Source organism: Puma concolor, chromosome A2, assembly GCF_028749965.1.
Source record: "Puma concolor isolate L17-30 chromosome A2, mPumCon1.1.hap2, whole genome shotgun sequence".
In the NCBI taxonomy this organism is placed as follows: domain Eukaryota; kingdom Metazoa; phylum Chordata; class Mammalia; order Carnivora; family Felidae; genus Puma; species Puma concolor.
Window position 1 is genome coordinate 78,810,543 of NC_141668.1, and position 21,673 is coordinate 78,832,215.

Genomic DNA, 21,673 nt, shown 5'->3' on the forward strand with positions numbered 1-21,673 from the left:
TGGCAGTGTGCAAGTAGCCCAGACAGGCCACCCCACCCCACAGTGAATCCCGCCCCTAGGAGAGGGGAAGAGAAGGCACACACCAGTCTGACTGTGGACACAGCGGTGAGCTGGGGGCAGACATCAGGTCTGACTGCGGCTCCGCCCACAAACTCCAGTTATACACCACAGCACAGGGGAAGTGCCCTGCAGGTCCTCACCACGCCAGGGACTATCCAAAATGACCAAGCGGAAGAATTCCCCTCAGAAGAATCTCCAGGAAATAACAACAGCTAATGAGCTGATCAAAAAGGATTTAAATAATATAACAGAAAGTGAATTTAGAATAATAGTCATAAAATTAATCGCTGGGCTTGAAAACAGTATAGCTGACAGCAGAGAATCTCTTGCTACAGAGATCAAGGGACTAAGGAACAGTCACGAGGAGCTGAAAAACGCTTTAAACAAAATGCATAACAAAATGGAAACCACCACGGCTCGGATTGAAGAGGCAGAGGAGAGAATAGGTGAACTAGAAGATAAAGTTATGGAAAAAGAGGAAGCTGAGAAAAAGAGAGATAAAAAAATCCAGGAGTATGAGGGGAAAATTAGAGAACTAAGTGATACACTAAAAAGAAATAATCTACGCATAATAGGTATCCCAGAGGAGGAAGAGAGAGGGAAAGGTGCTGAAGGGGTACTTGAAGAAATAATAGCTGAGAACTTCCCTGAACTGGGGAAGGAAAAAGGCATTGAAATCCAAGAGGCACAGAGAACTCCCTTCAGACGTAACTTGAATCGATCTTCTGCACGACATATCATGGTGAAACTGGCAAAATACAAGGATAAAGAGAAAATTCTGAAAGCAGCAAGGGGTAAACGTGCCCTCACATATAAAGGGAGACCTATAAGACTCGTGACTGATCTCTCTTTTGAAACTTGGCAGGCCAGAAAGAATTGGCACGAGATTTTCAGTGTGCTAGACAGAAAAAATATGCAGCCGAGAATCCTTTATCCAGCAAGTCTGTCATTTAGAATAGAAGGAGAGATAAAGGTCTTCCCAAACAAACAAAAACTGAAGGAATTTGTCACCACTAAACCAGCCCTACAAGAGATCCTAAGGGGGACCCTGTGAGACAAAGTACCAGAGACATCACTACAAGCATAAAACATACAGACATCACAATGACTCTAAACCCATACCTTTCTATAATAACACTGAATGTAAATGGATTAAATGCACCAACCAAAAGACATAGGGTATCAGAATGGATAAAAAAACAAGACCCATCTATTTGCTGTCTACAAGAGACTCATTTTAGACCTGAGGACACCTTTAGATTGAGAGTGAGGGGATGGAGAACTATTTATCATGCTACTGGAAGCCAAAAGAAAGCTGGAGTAGCCATCCTTATATCAGACAAACTAGACTTTAAATTAAAGGCTGTAACAAGAGATGAAGAAGGACATTATATAATAGTGACAGGGTCTATCCATCAGGAAGAGCTAACAATTATAAATGTCTATGCGCCGAATACCGGAGCACCCAAATATATAAAACAATTACTCATAAACATAAGCAACCTTATTGATAAGAATGTGGTCATTGCAGGGGACTTTAACACCCCACTTACAGAAATGGATAGATCATCTAGACACACGGTCAATAAAGAAACAAGGGCCCTGAATGAGACATTGGATCAGATGGACTTGACAGATATATTTAGAACTCTGCATCCCAAAGCAACAGAATATACTTTCTTCTCGAGTGCACATGGAACATTCTCCAAGATAGATCATATACTGGGTCACAAAACAGCCCTTCACAAGTTTACAAGAATTGAAATCATACCATGCATACTTTCAGACCACAATGCTATGAAGCTTGAAATCAACCACAGAAAAAAGTCTGGAAAACCTCCAAAAGCATGGAGGTTAAAGAACACCCTACTAACAAATGAGTGGGTCAACCAGGCAATTAGAGAAGAAATTAAAAAATATATGGAAACAAACGAAAATGAAAATACAACAATCCAAACGCTTTGGGACGCAGCGAAGGCAGTCCTGAGAGGAAAATACATTGCCATCCAGGCCTATCTCAAGAAACAAGAAAAATCCCAAATACAAAATCTAACAGCACACCTAAAGGAAATAGAAGCAGAACAGCAAAGGCAGCCTAAACCCAGCAGAAGAAGAGAAATAATAAAGATCAGAGCAGAAATAAACAATATAGAATCTAAAAAAACTGTAGAGCAGATCAACGAAACCAAGAGTTGATTTTTTGAGAAAATAAACAAAATTGACAAACCTCTAGCCAGGCTTCTCAAAAAGAAAAGGGAGATGACCCAAATAGATAAAATCATGAATGAAAATGGAATTATTACAACCAATCCCTCAGAGATACAAACAATTATCAGGGAATACTATGAAAAATTATATGCCAACAAATTGGACAACCTGGAAGAAATGGACAAATTCCTGAACACCCACACTCTTCCAAAACTCAATCAGGAGGAAATAGAAAGCTTGAACAGACCCATCACCAGCGAAGAAATTGAATCGGTTATCAAAAATCTCCCAACAAATAAGAGTCCAGGACCAGATGGCTTCCCAGGGGAGTTCTACCAGACGTTTAAAGCAGAGATAATACCTATCCTTCTCAAGCTATTCCAAGAAATAGAAAGGGAAGGAAAACTTCCAGACTCATTCTATGAAGCCAGTATTACTTTGATTCCTAAACCAGACAGAGACCCAGTAAAAAAAGAGAACTACAGGCCAATATCCCTGATGAATATGGATGCAAAAATTCTCAATAAGATACTAGCAAATCGAATTCAACGGCATATAAAAAGAATTATTCACCATGATCAAGTGGGATTCATTCCTGGGATGCAGGGCTGGTTCAACATTCGCAAATCAATCAACGTGATACATCACATTAACAAAAAAAAAGAGAAGAACCGTATGATCCTGTCAATCGATGCAGAAAAGGCCTTTGACAAAATCCAGCACCCTTTCTTAATAAAAACCCTTGAGAAAGTCGGGATAGAAGGAACATACTTAAAGATCATAAAAGCCATTTATGAAAAGCCCACAGCTAACATCATCCTCAACGGGGAAAAACTGAGAGCTTTTTCCCTGAGATCAGGAACACGACAGGGATGCCCACTCTCACCACTGTTGTTTAACATAGTGCTGGAAGTTCTAGCATCAGCAATCAGACAACAAGAGGAAATCAAAGGCATCAAAATTGGCAAAGATGAAGTCAAGCTTTCGCTTTTTGCAGATGACATGATACTATACATGGAAAATCCGATAGACTCCACCAAAAGTCTGCTAGAACTGATACATGAATTCAGCAAAGTTGCAGGATACAAAATCAATGTACAGAAATCAGTTGCATTCTTATACACTAACAATGAAGCAACAGAAAGACAAGTAAAGAAACTGATCCCATTCACAATTGCACCAAGAAGCATAAAATACCTAGGAATAAATCTAACCAAAGATGTAAAGGATCTGTATGCTGAAAACTATAGAAAGCTTATGAAAGTAATTGAAGAAGATTTAAAGAAATGGAAAGACATTCCCTGCTCATGGATTGGAAGAATAAATATTGTCAAAATGTCAATACTACCCAAAGCTATCTACACATTCAATGCAATCCCAATCAAAATTGCACCAGCATTCTTCTTGAAACTAGAACAAGCAATCCTAAAATTCATATGGAACCACAAAAGGCCCCGAATAGCCAAAGTAATTTTGAAGAAGAAGACCAAAGCAGGAGGCATCACAATCCCAGACTTTAGCCTCTACTACAAAGCTGTCATCATCAAGACAGCATGGTATTGGCACAAAAACAGACACATAGACCAATGGAATAGAATAGAAACCCCAGAACTAGACCCACAAACGTATGGCCAATTCATCTTTGACAAAGCAGGAAAGAACATCCAATGGAAAAAAGACAGTCTCTTTAACAAATGGTGCTGGGAGAACTGGACAGCAACATGCAGAAGGTTGAAACTAGACCACTTTCTCACACCATTCACAAAAATAAACTCAAAATGGATAAAGGACCTGAATGTGAGACAGGAAAGCATCAAAACCTTAGAGGAGAAAGCAGGAAAAGACCTCTCTGACCTCAGCCGTAGCAATCTCTTACTCGACACATCCCCAAAGGCAAGGGAATTAAAAGCAAAAGTGAATTACTGGGACCTTATGAAGATAAAAAGCTTCTGCACAGCAAAGGAAACAACCAACAAAACTAAAAGGCAACCAACGGAATGGGAAAAGATATTTGCAAATGACATATCGGACAAAGGGCTAGTATCCAAAAGCTATAAAGAGCTCACCCAACTCCACACCCGAAAAGCAAATAACCCAGTGAAGAAATGGGCAGAAAACATGAATAGACACTTCTCTAAAGAAGACATCCAGATGACCAACAGGCACATGAAAAGATGTTCAGCGTCGCTCCTTACCAGGGAAATACAAATCAAAACCACACTCAGGTATCACCTCACGCCAGTCAGAGTGGCCAAAATGAACAAATCAGGAGACTATAGATGCTGGAGAGGATGTGGAGAAACGGGAACCCTCTTGCACTGTTGGTGGGAATGCAAATTGGTGCAGCCGCTCTGGAAAGCAGTGTGGAGGTTCCTCAGAAAATTAAAAATAGACCTACCCTATGACCCAGCAATAGCACTGCTAGGAATTTATCCAAGGGACACAGGAGTACTGATGCATAGGGGCACTTGTACCCCAATGTTCATAGCAGCACTCTCAACAATAGCCAAATTATGGAAAGAGCCTAAATGTCCATCAACTGATGAATGGATAAAGAAATTGTGGTTTATATACACAATGGAATACTACGTGGCAATGAGAAAAAATGAAATATGGCCTTTTGTAGCAACGTGGATGGAACTGGAGAGTGTGATGCTAAATGAAATAAGCCATACAGAGAAAGACAGATACCATATGGTTTCACTCTTATGTGGATCCTGAGAAACTTAACAGGAACCCATGGGGGAGGGGAAGAAAAAAAAAAAAAAGAGGTTAGAGTGGGAGAGAGCCAAAGCATAAGAGACTGTTGAGAACTGAGAACAAACTAAGGGTTGATGGGCGGTGGGAGGGAGGAGAGGGTGGGTGATGGGTATTGAGGAGGGCACCTTTTGGGATGAGCACTGGGTGTTGTATGGAAACCAATTTGACAATAAATTTCATATATAAATTAAAAAAAAAAAAAAAAAGAAACCATATGGTCAGCATAGCCTAAACTATGTGTTTCCCAACACTTTACAGAACAGGTTCTCTGACCCTATTTTATATCTCTATGTATAACTTTTCTTAAAAATAGGTGTATGGAATACCCTCCCATAATAATATGTTTGTCTAAAATATAATCCTTATACCATACTTATGGCATACTTCTTTACAGAAAATGCAAACACAATAAAAAAATATTTCCTAAGTGTTAATTAAAACAAAAAAAAAAACAAAAAAACAAAAAAAAATAAAATAAAATAAACTGGCATTGTCTTTCTGGGTTGCTATAATAGAATGCCACAGGCTGGGTGGCTTAAACAACAAAACACTAATTTTCTCACAGTTCTGAAGGCTAAATGTCCAAGGTGAAGGTGTTGTTAGGGTTGGTTTCTATTGAGACTTCTTTTCCTGGCTTGCAGTTGGCCATTTTCTCATGGTGTCTTCCTCTGGAATTCCTCTGTGCACTAGCAGAAAGAGAGATCTCTGGTGTCTCTTTGTGTTAGAATAGGACCCCACCCATACGACTTTTGTTAACCTTAATTATTCCCTAAATGTCTAATATCCAAATATAGTCACATTGGAAGTTACGGCTTCAACATATGAATTTGGGGGAAGGAGCACAATTCAGTCCATAACAATATCCTTTCATCTGCATACATTTTCACCTTCTGTTTTTCCTCCATATTCCTACCATGGCCACATAGTTTTTTTTTAAATTTTTTTTTTTTTTAACATTTATTTATTTTTGGGACAGAGAGAGACAGAGCATGAACGGGGGAGGGGCAGAGAGAGAGGGAGACACAGAATGGGAAACAGGCTCCAGGCTCTGAGCCATCAGCCCAGAGCCCGACGCGGGGCTCGAACTCACGGACCGCGAGATCGTGACCTGGCTGAAGTCGGACGCTTAACCGACTGCGCCACCCAGGCGCCCCTGCCACATAGTTTTAAAGAACAGTTAATGCATACTACATCTGCTGATTTCTCTTTCTTTCTTTCTTTCTTTCTTTCTTTCTTTCTTTCTTTCTTTCTTTTTTCTTTTTTGATAGAAGACACCTTTTGTGCATATGTGACACTGGTCACCACCTTCTTATACCATTTGAAGGCCAGAGATAAATGCTAGATTTAAAAGAGAATCTGATAAACCTGTGTTTTTACTGATTAATATTATATAGATGAAATCTCAAACTATTATCCAGAGTACATTCTATTTTATAAAATTTTTTTTAAACGTTTATTTAATTTTGAGACAGAGAGAGACAGAGCATGAACAGGGGAGGGGCAGAGAGAGAGGGAGACACAGAATCGGAAGCAGGCTCCAGGCTCTGAGCTGTCAGCACAGAGCCCGATGCGGGGCTCGAACTCACGGACCGTGAGATCATTACCTGAGCCGAAGTCGGATGTTCAACCGACTGAGCCACCCAGGCGCCCCAAGAGTAAATTCTATTTTAAATACACCCAGCTTTTAACTATGAAAAAATATTGAGTTTGATCATCTGTAGATGAACTCCATCCTGTTTCCTAACTTTATTACTTTACTCAGGTTCTTCATAAGATGGGAAGGTCAGCTGGCCCACATCTTCATATTTACCCCATGGACCCTGTGCTCAATGTGTGGATAGAAAAAGGGCCACAAGCTAGACTGTCAGTCTCCAATCCTCATCTTTATTTTGGGAACTCAGATGACAATAAAATTTTTCACATTAAGCAGATGGAAAAAAAAATATTTATTTTTGATAGAGAGAGAGAGGGAGAGAGAGAGTGAGGCAGAGAGTGAGTTGGGGAGGGGCAGAGAGAGAGGGAGACACAATGTGAAGCAGACTCCAGGCTCTGAGCTGTCAGCATAGAGCCCGACGTGGGGCTTAAACCAATGAACTATGAGATCATGACCTGAGCCGAAGTCAGATGCTTAACTGACTGAGCCACGCAGTTGCCCCCTTTCACCATTTTCTAAGTATTGAACAATAAAATAAGCCTTGGGTCCAAATTTTCACATAATTGGACTATAAACACTATTAAAACAAATAAATGGAATGCACTCTGGAACTGGTAACCCTTCTCCTGCATCCTGAAGAACAGTAATTAAAACAGGATAGTCTGACTGATCAAGGGCAAAAACAAAATTAAAATGAGAGAAACTTTACTCAAGGTGAAATAAAACAGCTAGAGAATATGATTGCACCTGTCCCCCTAACACGTATCCTATACTAGCCAATCTGAAATCTTTGCCATTAGAATCCCCTCTCAACAGGTTAGAAAGAACAGCAGACTCAGTGTCAGAAAACCCATGTTGTTAACTTGATCCTCTTTCTAACTGATTGTGTGACCTTAGTCAAGTTTGTTAGCATTTCCGTTTCAGTGTAATGAAGGAACTGTACACATCGACCTTGAAATTCTCTTATAAACCTAAATATTCATGAATCTGAAACACTGGAGCATGAGAATTACCCTACATTAGAAACCATTTTACAGAAATAATTTTAAAAGCATTCATATTCAAGAATTTCCAAGAACTTTACTGCTCACTCAAATCTTTCCTCAGCTCTATCTTGTCTTGGCTCAAAGGAGGTCCTCCTACTTAAAATTGAGATCTTTCCCTGACTGGTCCACCCAGTCTCCTTCTTCTGATCTGTTTCCCCCCATTAACACTGTCTACATTTTAACGTACTAAATCACTTATTTTTTTAAATTCTTTTGTCAATCTGCCTACCATCATTGAATATAAATTCCACCCAAGCAGGAATTTTTGTTTGTTTTGTTCATGGGCGCATGTCAACCTAGAATAGCACATGACGTAAAGTAGATGCTCAGATACGAGTGTTGAATGGATGAATGAGTGAATTCCTAATATCGACTTAAAATGAAACAGTCCTTGGTGTGTCTGGGTGGCTCAGTTGGTTAAGTGTTGCAGTTTGTAAGTTCAAGCCCCGCGTCGGGCTTTGTGCTGACAGTTCGGAGCCTGGAGCCTGGTTCGGATTCTGCGTCTCCCTCTCTCTCTGCTCCCCCCCTCAGGTTCTGTCTCTCTCAAAAATAAGTAAACATTGAAAAATAAAAAAAAAACCCAAAATATTCCTTAACTTAGTTTATAATTGTAAAAGCAGATCTAACCAACTATGCGTTGGTCTATTAGTACAATATTCCTTACACATGGAAGTGTATTTTAAGTAGATTTGTCCTATGAAATAATACAAAGCTTTAAAAAGAATAAGTAAGTGAGCATCAGCTCATTGAACTGATTTGACCTTGTTCCCAGGAGAGAGTTTATTTAAGATTGGACAAGTTCAAAGTCAATGAATCATAAAGCAATTAAAAAACTGAAAAGGAAGTGACATTTTTCATGAACTCTGCAAATTAACCATTTAAGGAAATGTTATCATTTTTATGTCAGGAATTCCTCAGTGCTGATGTATAAGGGCAAAAGGTTTGGCTGTTAAGTAAGACACTGATTAAATAGATACTGTATACTAGGATTGATCTAACTGAAGAAGTATTGAACTTCAGAGGAATTTCCCCTTAGGAATAATCTTCAGAACAAATTTGCTAAGCGCACGCAAAAATTGGCTCATTACCTGGTAGCAATATTTAATTTTTCAACTGAAACTTCTGTCAAGTAAGTCACTCACTAGTCTAATAATAATAACAAGAACCACGAGAATAGAAGTTAACGTTCCAGGTACTAAGCTAACTGCTCTCCATTCACTGTCTCATTTTACAAATGGGGAATTTCATTTGCAGTGAGAATAATTACTCCGTCAAAAGACCAGAACTTAAACTCAATCTGTTTAATGCTGAAGCCCACATTCTTCGCTGCAAGGTGAGGTTTCTCTTGTTTCTGAAACTTAAAATTTTCAGTCACTGGCAGAATTTGCTATTCAGGACTTTCAAAACATATTTCTGTAGACTCTGAAGACCATTTTTTAAAAAAAGTTCCAACTACTTTATTCCTTGGCAGACATCGATGAAATTGGTTCATAGCTTCCATTGGTATTGACATTGAAAAGGATGGCATTCATTTAAATGTAAAAGTTCAGCTTTGTTTGTAAAAAACAAAAACAAAACAATTGCACTGGGTACCAAAACTACACTAATAGTTTTCACCCCTGAAAATACACCCGCATAACTTGATGCACTTTGTGCCTGTTTGTCTTCCTAGCTTCAGTGTCTAGCAGAGCACCTGCCACTTACTAGTTGCTGTTTGCTTCCTAATAAGCAGCAAACTCCACTGAGAGGTGGATAACCAGAACCAGGATCCTGGACCTACTTTCTGATCCCCGTCTCCATGCTTTACACGATATTTCATTTAATTACTTCCCCATTGTAAAAATAATATACTTTTATTTTTTTAAGTTTTTATTTAAATTCCAGTGTAGTTAACATACAGTGTAATATTAGTTTCAAGTGTACAATTTAGTGATTGAACATTTCCATACAACACCCGGTGCTCATCACAAGTGGACTCATTCATCCCCATCACCTGTTTCATCCATCCCTCCTGGATGACTCTGCTAGCCACCAGTTTGTTCTCAAGAGTCTTTTTCTTCATTTGTCTCTTTCCCCCCGCCCCCCCGCTCATTAGTTTTAATATAGAAAATTGGAAAAACAGAAAATTATAAAGGAAAAAATGGACCTAACTTCCATCATTAAAAAAAACACACAAAAAACCATTTTTCCCATTTTCATATATTTCTTTCTAGTATTAGATCAATTGATTTGCTTGACATAGTTAATATTATGCTGTTGCAATTTTCCCCTAGCCTTTTCCATGAATAGTAACATATGTAGTTTTTAATGTAATTACAAACTCTTTGTGAGCACATTCTTTTAAAAGTTTATTTACATTGAGAGAGAGAGAGAGAGAGTGTGTGTGTGGGGGGGAGCTCATGTGCAAACTCACAAGTAAGTGGAGAGGGGCAGAAAGAGAGAGAGAGAAAGAGAGAATCCCAGTCAGCCTCCACACTAACAATGGGGCTTGAACCCACAAACCCATGAGATTTTGACCTGAACCAAAATCAAGAGTCAGATGCTTAACTGACTGAGCCACCCAGGCACCCCGCAAGCACATATTATGTTATACTTGCTTTAAGTGACCATATAATTTATTCAGCCATTCATATGTGGTTACATATTTAGATCACTTCTCATTTTACGCTGTTACCAAATAAAGCAGCAATAAACATCTTTCTGCCTGATTTTTTTTCTGCACTTTGAGTTATTTCTTTAGGACAAGTTTCCTAAAACTGAATTGAGTCAAACATACATATTTAATGTATGTATTGTCACATTGTTTCCCCATTCATTTTTACAGTTTTCACTTCCTATTTTACTTCACTTTTGTGAACACTTGATAGTCTTGTTTTTTCAAAAAGTCTTTGCTGTTTTAATTTGCATTTTTTATAGTTAGTGTGAATGTTTCACTCGATTGATCTTTTTTCACCAGTGCGCTATTGCCTTTTTTGTGCAAATTTTTCACCAGTGCACTATCGCCTTTTTCTGTCTTTTGACCAGTTCTGTTTTAGCCTTTGAATTTTCTTATCAATTTCTATGAGCTCTTTCTATATTAAGAATATTAACTCACTGTGATATTTGCAATGAATAGCCATTTGGTTCATTGTTGCCTTTAAATTTGAATTTCTTCAAGATAATTTTCTGTTCTTTTTAGCTTTATTTAAAATAATTATTTCCATTTCATTATTTTCTATCAATGTCTATCACTAGCCCTTTCTTGTCATTACACTTTTGCTCTCAAGTTCTTTTTGTAAAAAAATTTTGAGTTTATATATTTATTTTGAGAAGGCGGGGAGGTGCAGCGAGAAAGGAGACAGAGAATCCCAAGCAGGCTGTCAACTCAAACTCACTGTCGGCTCAAACTCATGAACACTGAGACCATGACCTGAGCCCAAATCGAAGGTTGGAGGCTTAACAAACTGAGCCACCCAGGTGCCCCTGCTCTCAAGTTCTAAATTTTTATTCCTGTCTTGGTAGTTCATGGGTCATTTTTATCAGGATATCTGGATAAAAATCCTAGTTACTCAGTAACAAACACTTTTCAAGTCTTACTTGATTTACTTCTTACAACAACCTAGGTAGGATTCTTTTACTGTCTCCATTTTAGGGAGGGAGAAGTCAAGGTTTTGAGAGACTGTGTAACCTGTTCAAAGGCACTCAGCTCATAAATGATGAGGATGGAATTCAAAGCCTCTTGAGCCCCACTTCATTCACACCTTCTCTTCATCTTACTGTTCTCTCCCATTACTCCTGTAATTCATTAAAAAAAACTCACCTTGTGGTATAATGGCAGATTTATTTTACTAGAGGACAATGACCTACTCAGAGAGATGGCTCTCTAATGCAGTTTTAAAGCTGATACAGACTATAGAACTTTCAAAAAGACTCTAATGGTGGCTTTGGCAGTTAGCCTACTGGTCTAAATCCTATGAAGGTATCTTTGACGTCAGACTTGCAACACTTAATATTTTCAAAAAGCATTTATTGAACGTTTATTTTGTGTAAGTTGCTGTACTGCAAAAATATATTAAAAAAATCCTAACATAAATGATATTAATAATAAATACCCAATTAGAGGTACAGATAATGAGCTGCAGTATTGAGGAGGAGTAGAAATCACTTCTGACTGGTATAGGCAGAGAAGGGTTCATAGAGGAGTAAAATTCAGGTTTCTATTTGCCATTGACTGACAGACACATGGCTAAATCATTTAATTTAAGTCAATTTATTATCACCTGATCACCATTTCAATGTTGCATCGTTGGCGAAATGATATTACTAGAAACAACCTCTTTGGAAATGAATAGAGTCTGTTCAGAGTCTATTTTTTGTTCCTGTTTTTTTTTTTTCAGTGCATTTGTGCATAGAAGTTATTGGCGGTAATCCAATGTGAGTTTACATACAGCCAGCCATTCAGTGTTCCTTGTCATTAAGACAGTCACATGTCCTCATACATAAAAAGCAATTATACCTAAGTGGGTAGAGAATATGTGGATCCTTTATTGTTATTGCCACAACTGAGTCATTTGTCTTGCTCTTTGGACTGGCCATTTCAGGCATATTGCTTCTGTGACTCAGGTCGTTTAAGATCATCAACATGAACTTCTATTCCTTCTTTCACAATACTGATGACCCTTAAGTTTAGACTCAGACTAGCAAAATAGAGGAATGAGGAGAAAGAGGGGACATGAATTATTGGAGAGATCAGGGAAAGAAGCACATAAGATTTACAACAAAAGGAGCATGGGAAAAAAACTTCTTAAGAATTAAAAACCCCCTTCTTAGGAGAAGAAGGGAAAGTAGGTGAAAAGCACAATACACAAATTTTAAGAGGGGCTTGAGAAAATAATAAAGGGTTGAAGGAGCTAGGATATAAATATTTATCTGAAAATATGACCAGCGAGCCTATACTTTCTTCACAGTACATTTTTATTTTTTTTTTTAATTTTTTTTTTTAATTTTTTTTTTCAATGTTTATTTATTTTTGGGACAGAGAGAGGCAGAGCATGAACGGGGGAGGGGCAGAGAGAGAGGGAGACACAGAATCGGAAACAGGCTCCAGGCTCTGAGCCATCAGCCCAGAGCCTGACGCGGGGCTCGAACTCACGGACCGCGAGATCGTGACCTGGCTGAAGTCGGACGCTTAACCGACTGCGCCACCCAGGCGCCCCGAGTACATTTTTAGTTAATGCCTGTTGATTGATAGAAACACATGTAATGGATTTTCTCTTCATGGCAGAATTGTAAGCTTTTAAAAATTTCACATATAAGAAATACAAACATTTGTTAATAATACATTTACGGAAATTAAAAAAGAAGCAACTGGAATAAAGATTTATTTGTGCATTGTTTAACAGGCTGTAAAATAAGGAGAACTAATAAGAATGGCTAAAATACTGGTAGGCCTTCCGCATCTTATCTCTAATATTTCAATGCACTGGGAGAAACTCATCACTTATGAGACTTCCATGGCAGGTACTCGTCACATTTAAGACTGAGTCATTTGCTACATGTTCGCATATTAGCTTTGCTTGAGGTAGGGTAGAAAGTGTGTTTCTGAGGAGGTTAATGTTATTTGGGATGGCAAATAGTTTGAAAGAAAATAAGGCGAGTAGCCTGATAGTTTTTATGGAATCCCTCCTATTGGAAAAACACTACACCAACTGCTATACAAACAAATAAGTAAAATACACAATTGCAGACTATCGGACCAGCAGAACTTCTACAAGTAAAATAATCTTACAGTCTCCCTGAAGGCAGAATATGATTAAATCATCCATCACTACCATTTAGCACAATATTTGGCATATGGCAGGTATTCAGTAAATGTTTGTGGAATAAATACTGACTGAAGTGAAATTCAGATCTGTGAAGAAACATTCCATTATTGGAATTAGTAATTATTTTCAAAGAATTAGAAAAATTTTAAGCAGCAGACAAAATAAGAACAATGTTCTGTCTTAGAATCAAAATCTTTTATATAATTTTATATTAATCCACAAGTTCTGAGTCAAGTGGTTCCTTCATTTTTTCCATTCATTTACTTAACACATATTTCATAAGCATTTACCACGTGCCAGACACTTTCTCAGCGCTTCAAGCAAAATAGCGTGACATTTGAGTAAAGGCTTGAAAAAAATGAGGAAATGAGTCATGCTGTATAGCTATCTTAAGGGAAGAGAGTTTCCGGCAGCGGTAATGGTAAGAGTAAATGTCCCAATGTAGGGGCATGCTTGGTTGTTCAAAGAACAGAGGCTGATGAGACTGGAACAGAATGAGGGAAGAGTACTAGGAGATGAAATGAGAAGTGAGAGTGGGCCAGATCATGTAGGGACTTACAGGCCATTGAAGGATTTTGAATTTTACTCTGAGAGAGGAAATCAGGGGATGGTGACAGAATTTGACTTACTCTTAACAGTGGGCTTTGGGGAGGGGAGGGGTGGAGAGAGACCATTAAAGAGGGGTAAAGTTAGAAGTAGAGAGACCAGCTTTGAAGTTATTGCAATATTGCAGTATTCAGTATTCACGGTGATAGATGGGGGGGGGGGGGAGTGGCAAAGAAGATGTGTTCACTTTCCTTAGTATTTTGGTGCTAGTTTTTTTCTCTATTACTCTACTGAAAGTAACAGAATAAATAAATGTAGCTACAAACAAGAGTGCTGAAGAGCACCAGGAAAGGGCAGAAAGAGATGAAGAAGGGATATTATTACTAATTTATAGCAATTGTTAAGTGTTTGGGGTGTTTCAGGTACTGTACAAATCTTTTTAATACACAAATCACCTAATCTTTCAATGACACTGTAAAGTACCATTATTATCCCCTCTCTACCAAAGACTTAACTGAAAGAGAAGTTAAGTAACCTGTTCAAAGTTATGCAGCAAAAAAAGACCAGAAATGGTACCTAAATCTGTTCTGACTCTAAGTCCCAAATTGTTGAGTGGAGTCAGGTACTGAAGTTGTAAATCAACTTAGTTACAGATTTACATGTGGAAAGATTTTCACTTAGAATTATGAAAAAGAGGGGCGCCTGGGTGGCTCAGTCGGTTGAGCTTCCGGCTTCGGCTCAGGTCATGATCCCACGGTTTGTGGGTTCGAGCCCCGCATCAGGCTCTGTGCTGACAGCTTGCTCAGCCTGCAGCCTGCTTCAGATTCTGTGTCTCCTTCTCTCTCTCTGCCCCTTCCCTGCTCATGCTGTCTCTCTCTGTCTCTCAAAAATAAATAAATGTTAAAAAACAAAATTAAAAAAAAAGAATTAAAAATTAAGAAGATGGTCAGAGAGAAGTCCTTCAAAGTTAGGTGGAAACTCTTAGATATAATTAGTGGTAGGGAACCATTGCATGTTTTCTGAGATGGTATCATAGATGAAAGTGTTTCATGGGGCTCAGAAAGGCAGTGTAGCGGAGTGCACTGTAATAGTGTACTGTAGTGTAGACTAGTGGTTAAGAGTTTAGTGAGGGGAGGGGCGCCTGGGTGGCGCAGTCGGTTAAGCGTCCGACTTCAGCCAGGTCACGATCTCGCAGTCCGTGGGTTCGAGCCCCGCGTCGGGCTCTGGGCTGATGGCTCAGAGCCTGGAGCCTGTTTCTGATTCTGTGTCTCCCTCTCTCTCTGCCCCTCGCCCGTTCATGCTCTGTCTCTCTCTGTCCCAAAAATAAATAAACGTTGAAAAAAAAAAAAAAGAGTTTAGTGAGGGGAGCCGGACTGCCCTCAGGTCCTGGGTCAGCTGCTTACCAATTATGTGACTTTGGGCAAATCATGGAAACCTTGGTTTCTCCCAGTGTAAAATGGGAGCAACAATAATAGTACCCACTTCATAGGATTCTTGTGAGGATTAAAAGAGTTACTCTTTTTCAAGTGCTCGGGATAGTTCCTGGTACATGGACAGTGCTTAGGAAATGGGAGTTAGCATTATTCCCATATGTATGTGAATGGACACAAATGTTGAGTGTGGGGGGGGGCAGAGACAAGTTGGTAAAAGGACTGCATGCTGGTGGAGGACAGGAAGGTGTAGAATTATGAGGAGGCACACTTAAAAAAATTTTTTTAATGTTTATTTAATTTTGAGAGACAGAGCACGAGCAGGGGAGGGGTAGAGAGAGAGGGAGACACAAAATCCAAAGCAGGCTCCAGGCTCTGAACTGTAAATACAAAGTCCAACATGTGGCTTGAACCCACAAATGGTGAGATCATGACCTGAGCTGAAGTTGCATGCTTAAATGACTGAGCCACCCAGGCGTCCTGGGAAGTACACTTTTAACGTTTATTTATTTTTGAGACAGAGAGAGACAGAGCATGAACGGTGGAGGGTCAGAAAGAGGGAGACACAGAATCTGAAACAGGATCCAGGCTCTGAGCTGTCAGCACAGAGCCCGACGCGGGGCTCGAACTCACGGACCGCGAGATCATGACCTGAGCCGAAGTCGGCTGCCTAACCGACTGAGCCACCCAGGCGCCCCGGGAAGTATACTTTTAAAAGGAAAAGTAGCAGCTCGTATGAAGGTATGTGAGTGAAGACTTGGGTTTCACTGGAAATTAATGAAGCTTGAGGAGGAAATGCCAAGTTCAGTTGTTAGATATTACCAGGAGTAGTGAGCAGTAATGCTGACAGGAGTCAAAATCTTTAAAGAAGTCAAGACTGTGGCTTAGAAGTAGCTCGGCCAGTCAATTGTTTTAGGTTTATCATATTTTATGTCCATATTTTCAGGCCAGTGGAGTGAAGAAATTTAGAAAAATGTATAATAGAAAAAGGGAGCTTTATTAAAAACTCTTCGGGCTATTCTAATCCTTAAGCTACCTATGTCCTTGATAAAGGTTTTTACTTGAAGCTCAAGCCTGTAGACACAGTATTACCATAATATTATACTTTAAAGAAACATCCTGCATTGTTTTAGGGAGGATTTAAGGTCATTTACACAGATACATAAAATATAACAAGATCACATAAGTTAAAGGTGGGACAAAGTAAAACAACAGTGGAAACAGACAGCAGATTGATGAATCACATTAAAAATGGATGCAAAAAAGATGAAAGCTTTATACATTTGCTCCAGGTGGACCCAGGTGGTTGGTGTTAAGCTTTTAATCAATGAACCAATGCTGAACACATGCATATCCAATTAGAACACAGAAAATTAGTGGTATCTAATTTACAGTTTGCAAAGAAACTTGATTGTATGGCTAAGAAAAAAAATCAAGGCATAGAATATTTGGTAAAAGGCGAAAGATTGGTACAATCTAAAGAAAAACTAGAATATGACGTGGAATATTTGGAGTGAAAGATGGAAAGGAAATTAGGGCTTTGAAAAGTATGTTTTTCTTAAATAAAGTAGGGAAAATACACTACGCAGTAAAAAAAAAAAAAAAAAAAAAAGGTTTTTCTTCTTTTAAATTTCTGCAGCTAGCCAAGAGGCGCACATGTTGAGTCAGAGAACGAAGACTAAAGGTGACAAAAGCATTCGTTTCCCCTAGGTTTATAAGTAGTACGAAAAGCTCTGATGTGAGTTAACATTGCTTTATGAATTTTATTGCAAAGATTGCACTTAATTTTCATCAAAGTGAAGAAAAAAGTAGACAGGAAAATAGTAAATGGTAGCAGTAAATATGGAATTAAATTACAACTAATGTAATATGGTAAATACACAATACTTTTCTTTAATAATCCCAATTAAAGTGTAAGTGTTTAGAAATGCCTTGGGGTGGGGCTCCTGGGTGGCTCACTAGGTTGGGCGTCTGACTTCAGCTGGGGTCATGATCTCACGGTCAGTGGGTTGGAGCCCCACCTGCTCTGTGCTGACAGCTCAGAATCTGGAGCCTCCTTTGGATTCTGGGTCTCCCTCTCTCTGCCCTTTCTCTGCTCATGCTCTTTCTCTCTCTCAAAAATAAGTAAACATTGAAAAAATAAAAAGAAATGCCTTGGGGAAAATGTGGTCCTTGATTGGATGGCTAAAATCTGTAAAGGTTACATGCTTTTAAATATTATTTTTACCCTGAAATATCCGTCTCGATTTACATATTTAAAATCTTCCTATTTCCTTCCATTTATCTTGAAGTAAAAGATGCACAGATATACCTCCGAAACTGTCAAGCATACTAAAGACTCTTGCAGAAAATTTTCACCTGGCTTTTTTACAGATGCTGCTAGAAAGCAAAGTTTAGCTTGTGTTAACACACATGTATATATTATATATATATATAAAATATATATATGTATGTGAATATATAAATATGTAATTATAATTAATAAAGTAAATTAAATTAGTTATTAATGGAATTTATAAATATGTATATTTACATAAATACCGATTATATATGTGTATTATTTCTGTATATTTATATGTACATTATATGTACATGTATATATATGTACATGCATGTGTACATGTAAATTATATGTATATATTATACATACAAAATATATACATATATACATATATATACAAATATATAATCTGTATATACATACAAAATATACACGTGTGTATGTATATATGTGTGTAATTCCACGGATATGGAGCGTGATGTGGACATGTAGAGACATGACTCTATAGAGGTACCCGTCCCCAGTGATTCAGCTGGTAAGTGTTTGTCTCCTGACTCTTATGCTGAGGGGCAACAGAAAGGAGGACACACCTCCTGCAAATCCAACCTGTTTCGTAACTCGCACAATCAGCATTCACGCCAGAGGGCCCGGGAGCGACCCGGCTCGGTGAGGCTGATTGGCTGGGCACGAGGAGCGCCGGGTTGTGGGCTGCACCTCTCGCCTCACTCCCTGGGACGCAGGAAACCGGGTGCATACGAGCGGCGGCTCCTCCCGGCTCTAAGAAGCCGGGGCCGCTGTTCGCATCCGCCGGGTCTTTGCTTTAAAATCTGAATCTCTTCTTTCAAAAGTCAACATCTCGGTCGAAGTTCCGAAAGATAGCCCGAGGTAGGGACGCGCGAAGCTGAGGGCTAGATGGGGACAAGTTCGCAAGGAAGGCTCGGGCTCTCCCAATTTCCTGAGCTTGGTCCCCCGTGGGAGGAAGACTTCGGAGAGGAGAGAGGGGGCCATTCCTCTTAGCAGGTCCGCGGGGGAGTGGAGGGCAAGCGAGGTGAGCACTAGAGTCCCCCGCGGAACTCCTGAGGCACCCCAGCCCCCCCACCCCCGTTTTCTGCGCTCGCCACGCGCGCTGGGTTCTGCCGCCCGAGCGCGCGTAGAGGGGGCGCGGTGCGGGAAGCGGGAGTCTGAGCCCGTGGCCGGAGCCGGGAGAAGCATCACCGCGCCCGAGGGCAGACGGGACGGACAGACGCAGCCCCGGAGGCGTCGGGCAAAGTCCGCGATGCGCCCCCGTCCTCCAGCCGCTCTCGCGGAGTGTCCCCTCCGTTTCCTGCGGTTTCCGCATCTGACTCGGGGCCTGTGGTTTCTCCTCAGGTCGCGATGGATCTTGAAGGAGGCAGCAATGGAAGAGCAGAGAAGAAGTTCTGGAAAATGGGCGAAAAAAGGTAGCCAGTTTGTTTCGCTTTCACAGTTTAGACGTCTTGAGATTTGGGAGATTTGTTTCTAGCCTCCGGCTCTGTGATAACTGAAGAGTTGATGGTGGCGATGATATTTTTTAACATTAAACGCAAGGGGGTTTTCTGCAGAAGTTCGCCGGCTGAGTTGAGGACAACGTTTACATCTTCCCACGGCCTCGGTGAGCTTCTCAGTCTTGCGGCTCCACACACGCCAGTGCTTTCGCATCCTTTTCTGTGTTTCAGGAACTCTGCTCTACCCGCCACGACGCACCCGAACATGGTGCTGCGTGTGCTCTGCCTCGTGGTCTAGTCTCGCGCTTCTGTTAAACCGTAAACATCCCGGTCACGTAAACATTTCATGTTTGTGGCATGGCAGACGGGACCAAAGGCCAAAACTGCATTTAGCTGTTGATTTTCTTTTCTCTTTTTTCTTTTTTTTAAAGGCAAGGAATAGCTGACGCTTGTAGAAGAAAATTACGAAAAGACTCGTGCCAATGAAGCTACTAGTATTGTCTGAAATGATTGGTAATGGAACCCCATAGGGGAATTTTAAGTAAATTTTGCTCACAGTGCGCTGTCTAAGCAGGAAGTTTTAAACTTTGCTCAGTAGGTTCATTGGTAGTTGTCAATTGTAATAAAAATGGTAAAATAAAATAAATTAGTAAATACAGTAATATTATTAGGCACCAAACTTTTCAGTGTGGAAGAAAAGAAATACAAATATGGACATCAAGTAAGTTTTTAGAAAATGTCAAATTTGAACTGGAAACTTCAATATGAACTCATGAATTTTAAAATAGTTCACTTTCTGTCCACTGAAAGGGACAGTAGTGAGTACCTTCGTGCCAGATCTTGGTTTCTATTTTTTTTTTTTATTTTTTATTTATTTTATTTTTTTTTCAACGTTTATTTATTTTTGGGACAGAGAGAGACAGAGCATGAACGGGGGAGGGGCAGAGAGAGAGGGAGACACAGAATCAGAAACAGGCTCCAGGCTCTGAGCCATCAGCCCAGAGCCCGACGCGGGGCTCGAACTCACGGACCGCGAGATCGTGACCTGGCTGAAGTCGGACGCTTAACCGACTGCGCCACCCAGGCGCCCCCAGATCTTGGTTTCTAAATACCATTGCTCACTAAATGGAATCTGTACCCCCATGTGTGGGATGGGGGGAGATGCAGAGTGAGCCTGGAGTAAGTATGTTGTTCAGTGGAATTGTCAAAAAAAAGACACAGGAGCTGGCTTCACTGTGCTGGGTTATGAAATACCGTATACAAGAGGAAAATAACAAGGTGGGAGACGTAGTGAGGATAACGGAATGTTCTTCACTTCACAGAATGCCAGCTATCATATTTGGAACCTACATTGTTATAGTTGATTCAGGCAAAGATTGGTAGGGATCGTAAATGACTCAGAGAAAAGTTTTGTCTAAGAATTCTCCCCAATTTTTTGTAATTGGAAAAAAGGAAAGTGGGGGATTTTCAGTGGAGAGGTTTTTTGCAGTTAGCGATCTTAACCATGTAATCAGACCTGGTAGAGTCCTGTATTAGTGACATGACACCACCCAGGAAGTATGTTTGCAGAAACATTTAGACTGAATCCTATCAAGCTTCTAGACTGTTGCTGTCCAACAGAAATGTAATGTGAGCCACATTTGTAATTGTTAATTTTCTAGTAGCAGCATTAAGAACATAAGAAACAAGTGAAATTAATTTTGAAAAGTATATTTTAAAGAGCCCAGGCACTTTAAATTTTATGTCTAAGATATTATTTCTATATGTGATCAGAATTATTGATATAGTTTACATTCTCTTTTTCATACTACATATTCAAATCTGTGTATTTTGTGCTTACTGCACATCTCAGTTTGGACTCAGTTTGAAACTGACGTATCCAAGATGTGGGACATTCTATATGACATCTGTTACTGCAAAAAGTCAATGTGGGGAGAGGGGGCAGAAGGACTTCTAGACTTAAAAAAAGAGACTAAATAGGAAAAACCACCCAGTGTAATGTGCGAACCTTGATTATATCTGAGTTCAAATAAAAAAAAGGAAAAACCTACAGAAAACATCCTTGGGCAGTTTGTAGATTGGATATTAGATGATAGCCGAATTGCTGTTAATTTTCTGAAAAGTGAAAATGGTGGGAAAATATGTGAAGTGCCATGATGTTTGCAACTTACTTTCAAATGGCTCAACAAAATATTAATGATGATAATATATACTTATGTAAATAAAGAACATATGGTCAAAATGTTAACAATTGTTGAATCTAGGTGGATCTTGTATGGGTAGTCATTATTAGTATTCTTTTAATTGTTCTATTTGAAAGGTTTCATAATAAAAAATTTCATATACACAAAAGGAAAAAGACTCCATAGAGTGGAAGAAAGATATTTCCGTTGTTTTTAATTTTTGTTTTACTACATCTCT

General features: G+C 39.5%; 1 protein-coding gene across 1 annotated transcript in view; it reads left to right on the plus strand.

Annotated features, from left to right (window-relative positions):
- The window catches only part of ABCB1 (ATP binding cassette subfamily B member 1), a 248,730-nt gene that overhangs the window by 109,953 nt on the left and 117,104 nt on the right, over positions 1-21,673 (plus strand). Inside the window, exon 2 of the mRNA XM_086696779.1 lies at positions 19,158-19,228. Coding sequence (XP_086552905.1) covers positions 19,158-19,228 — 71 coding nt within the window. The remainder of the gene's footprint in view (positions 1-19,157; positions 19,229-21,673) is intronic.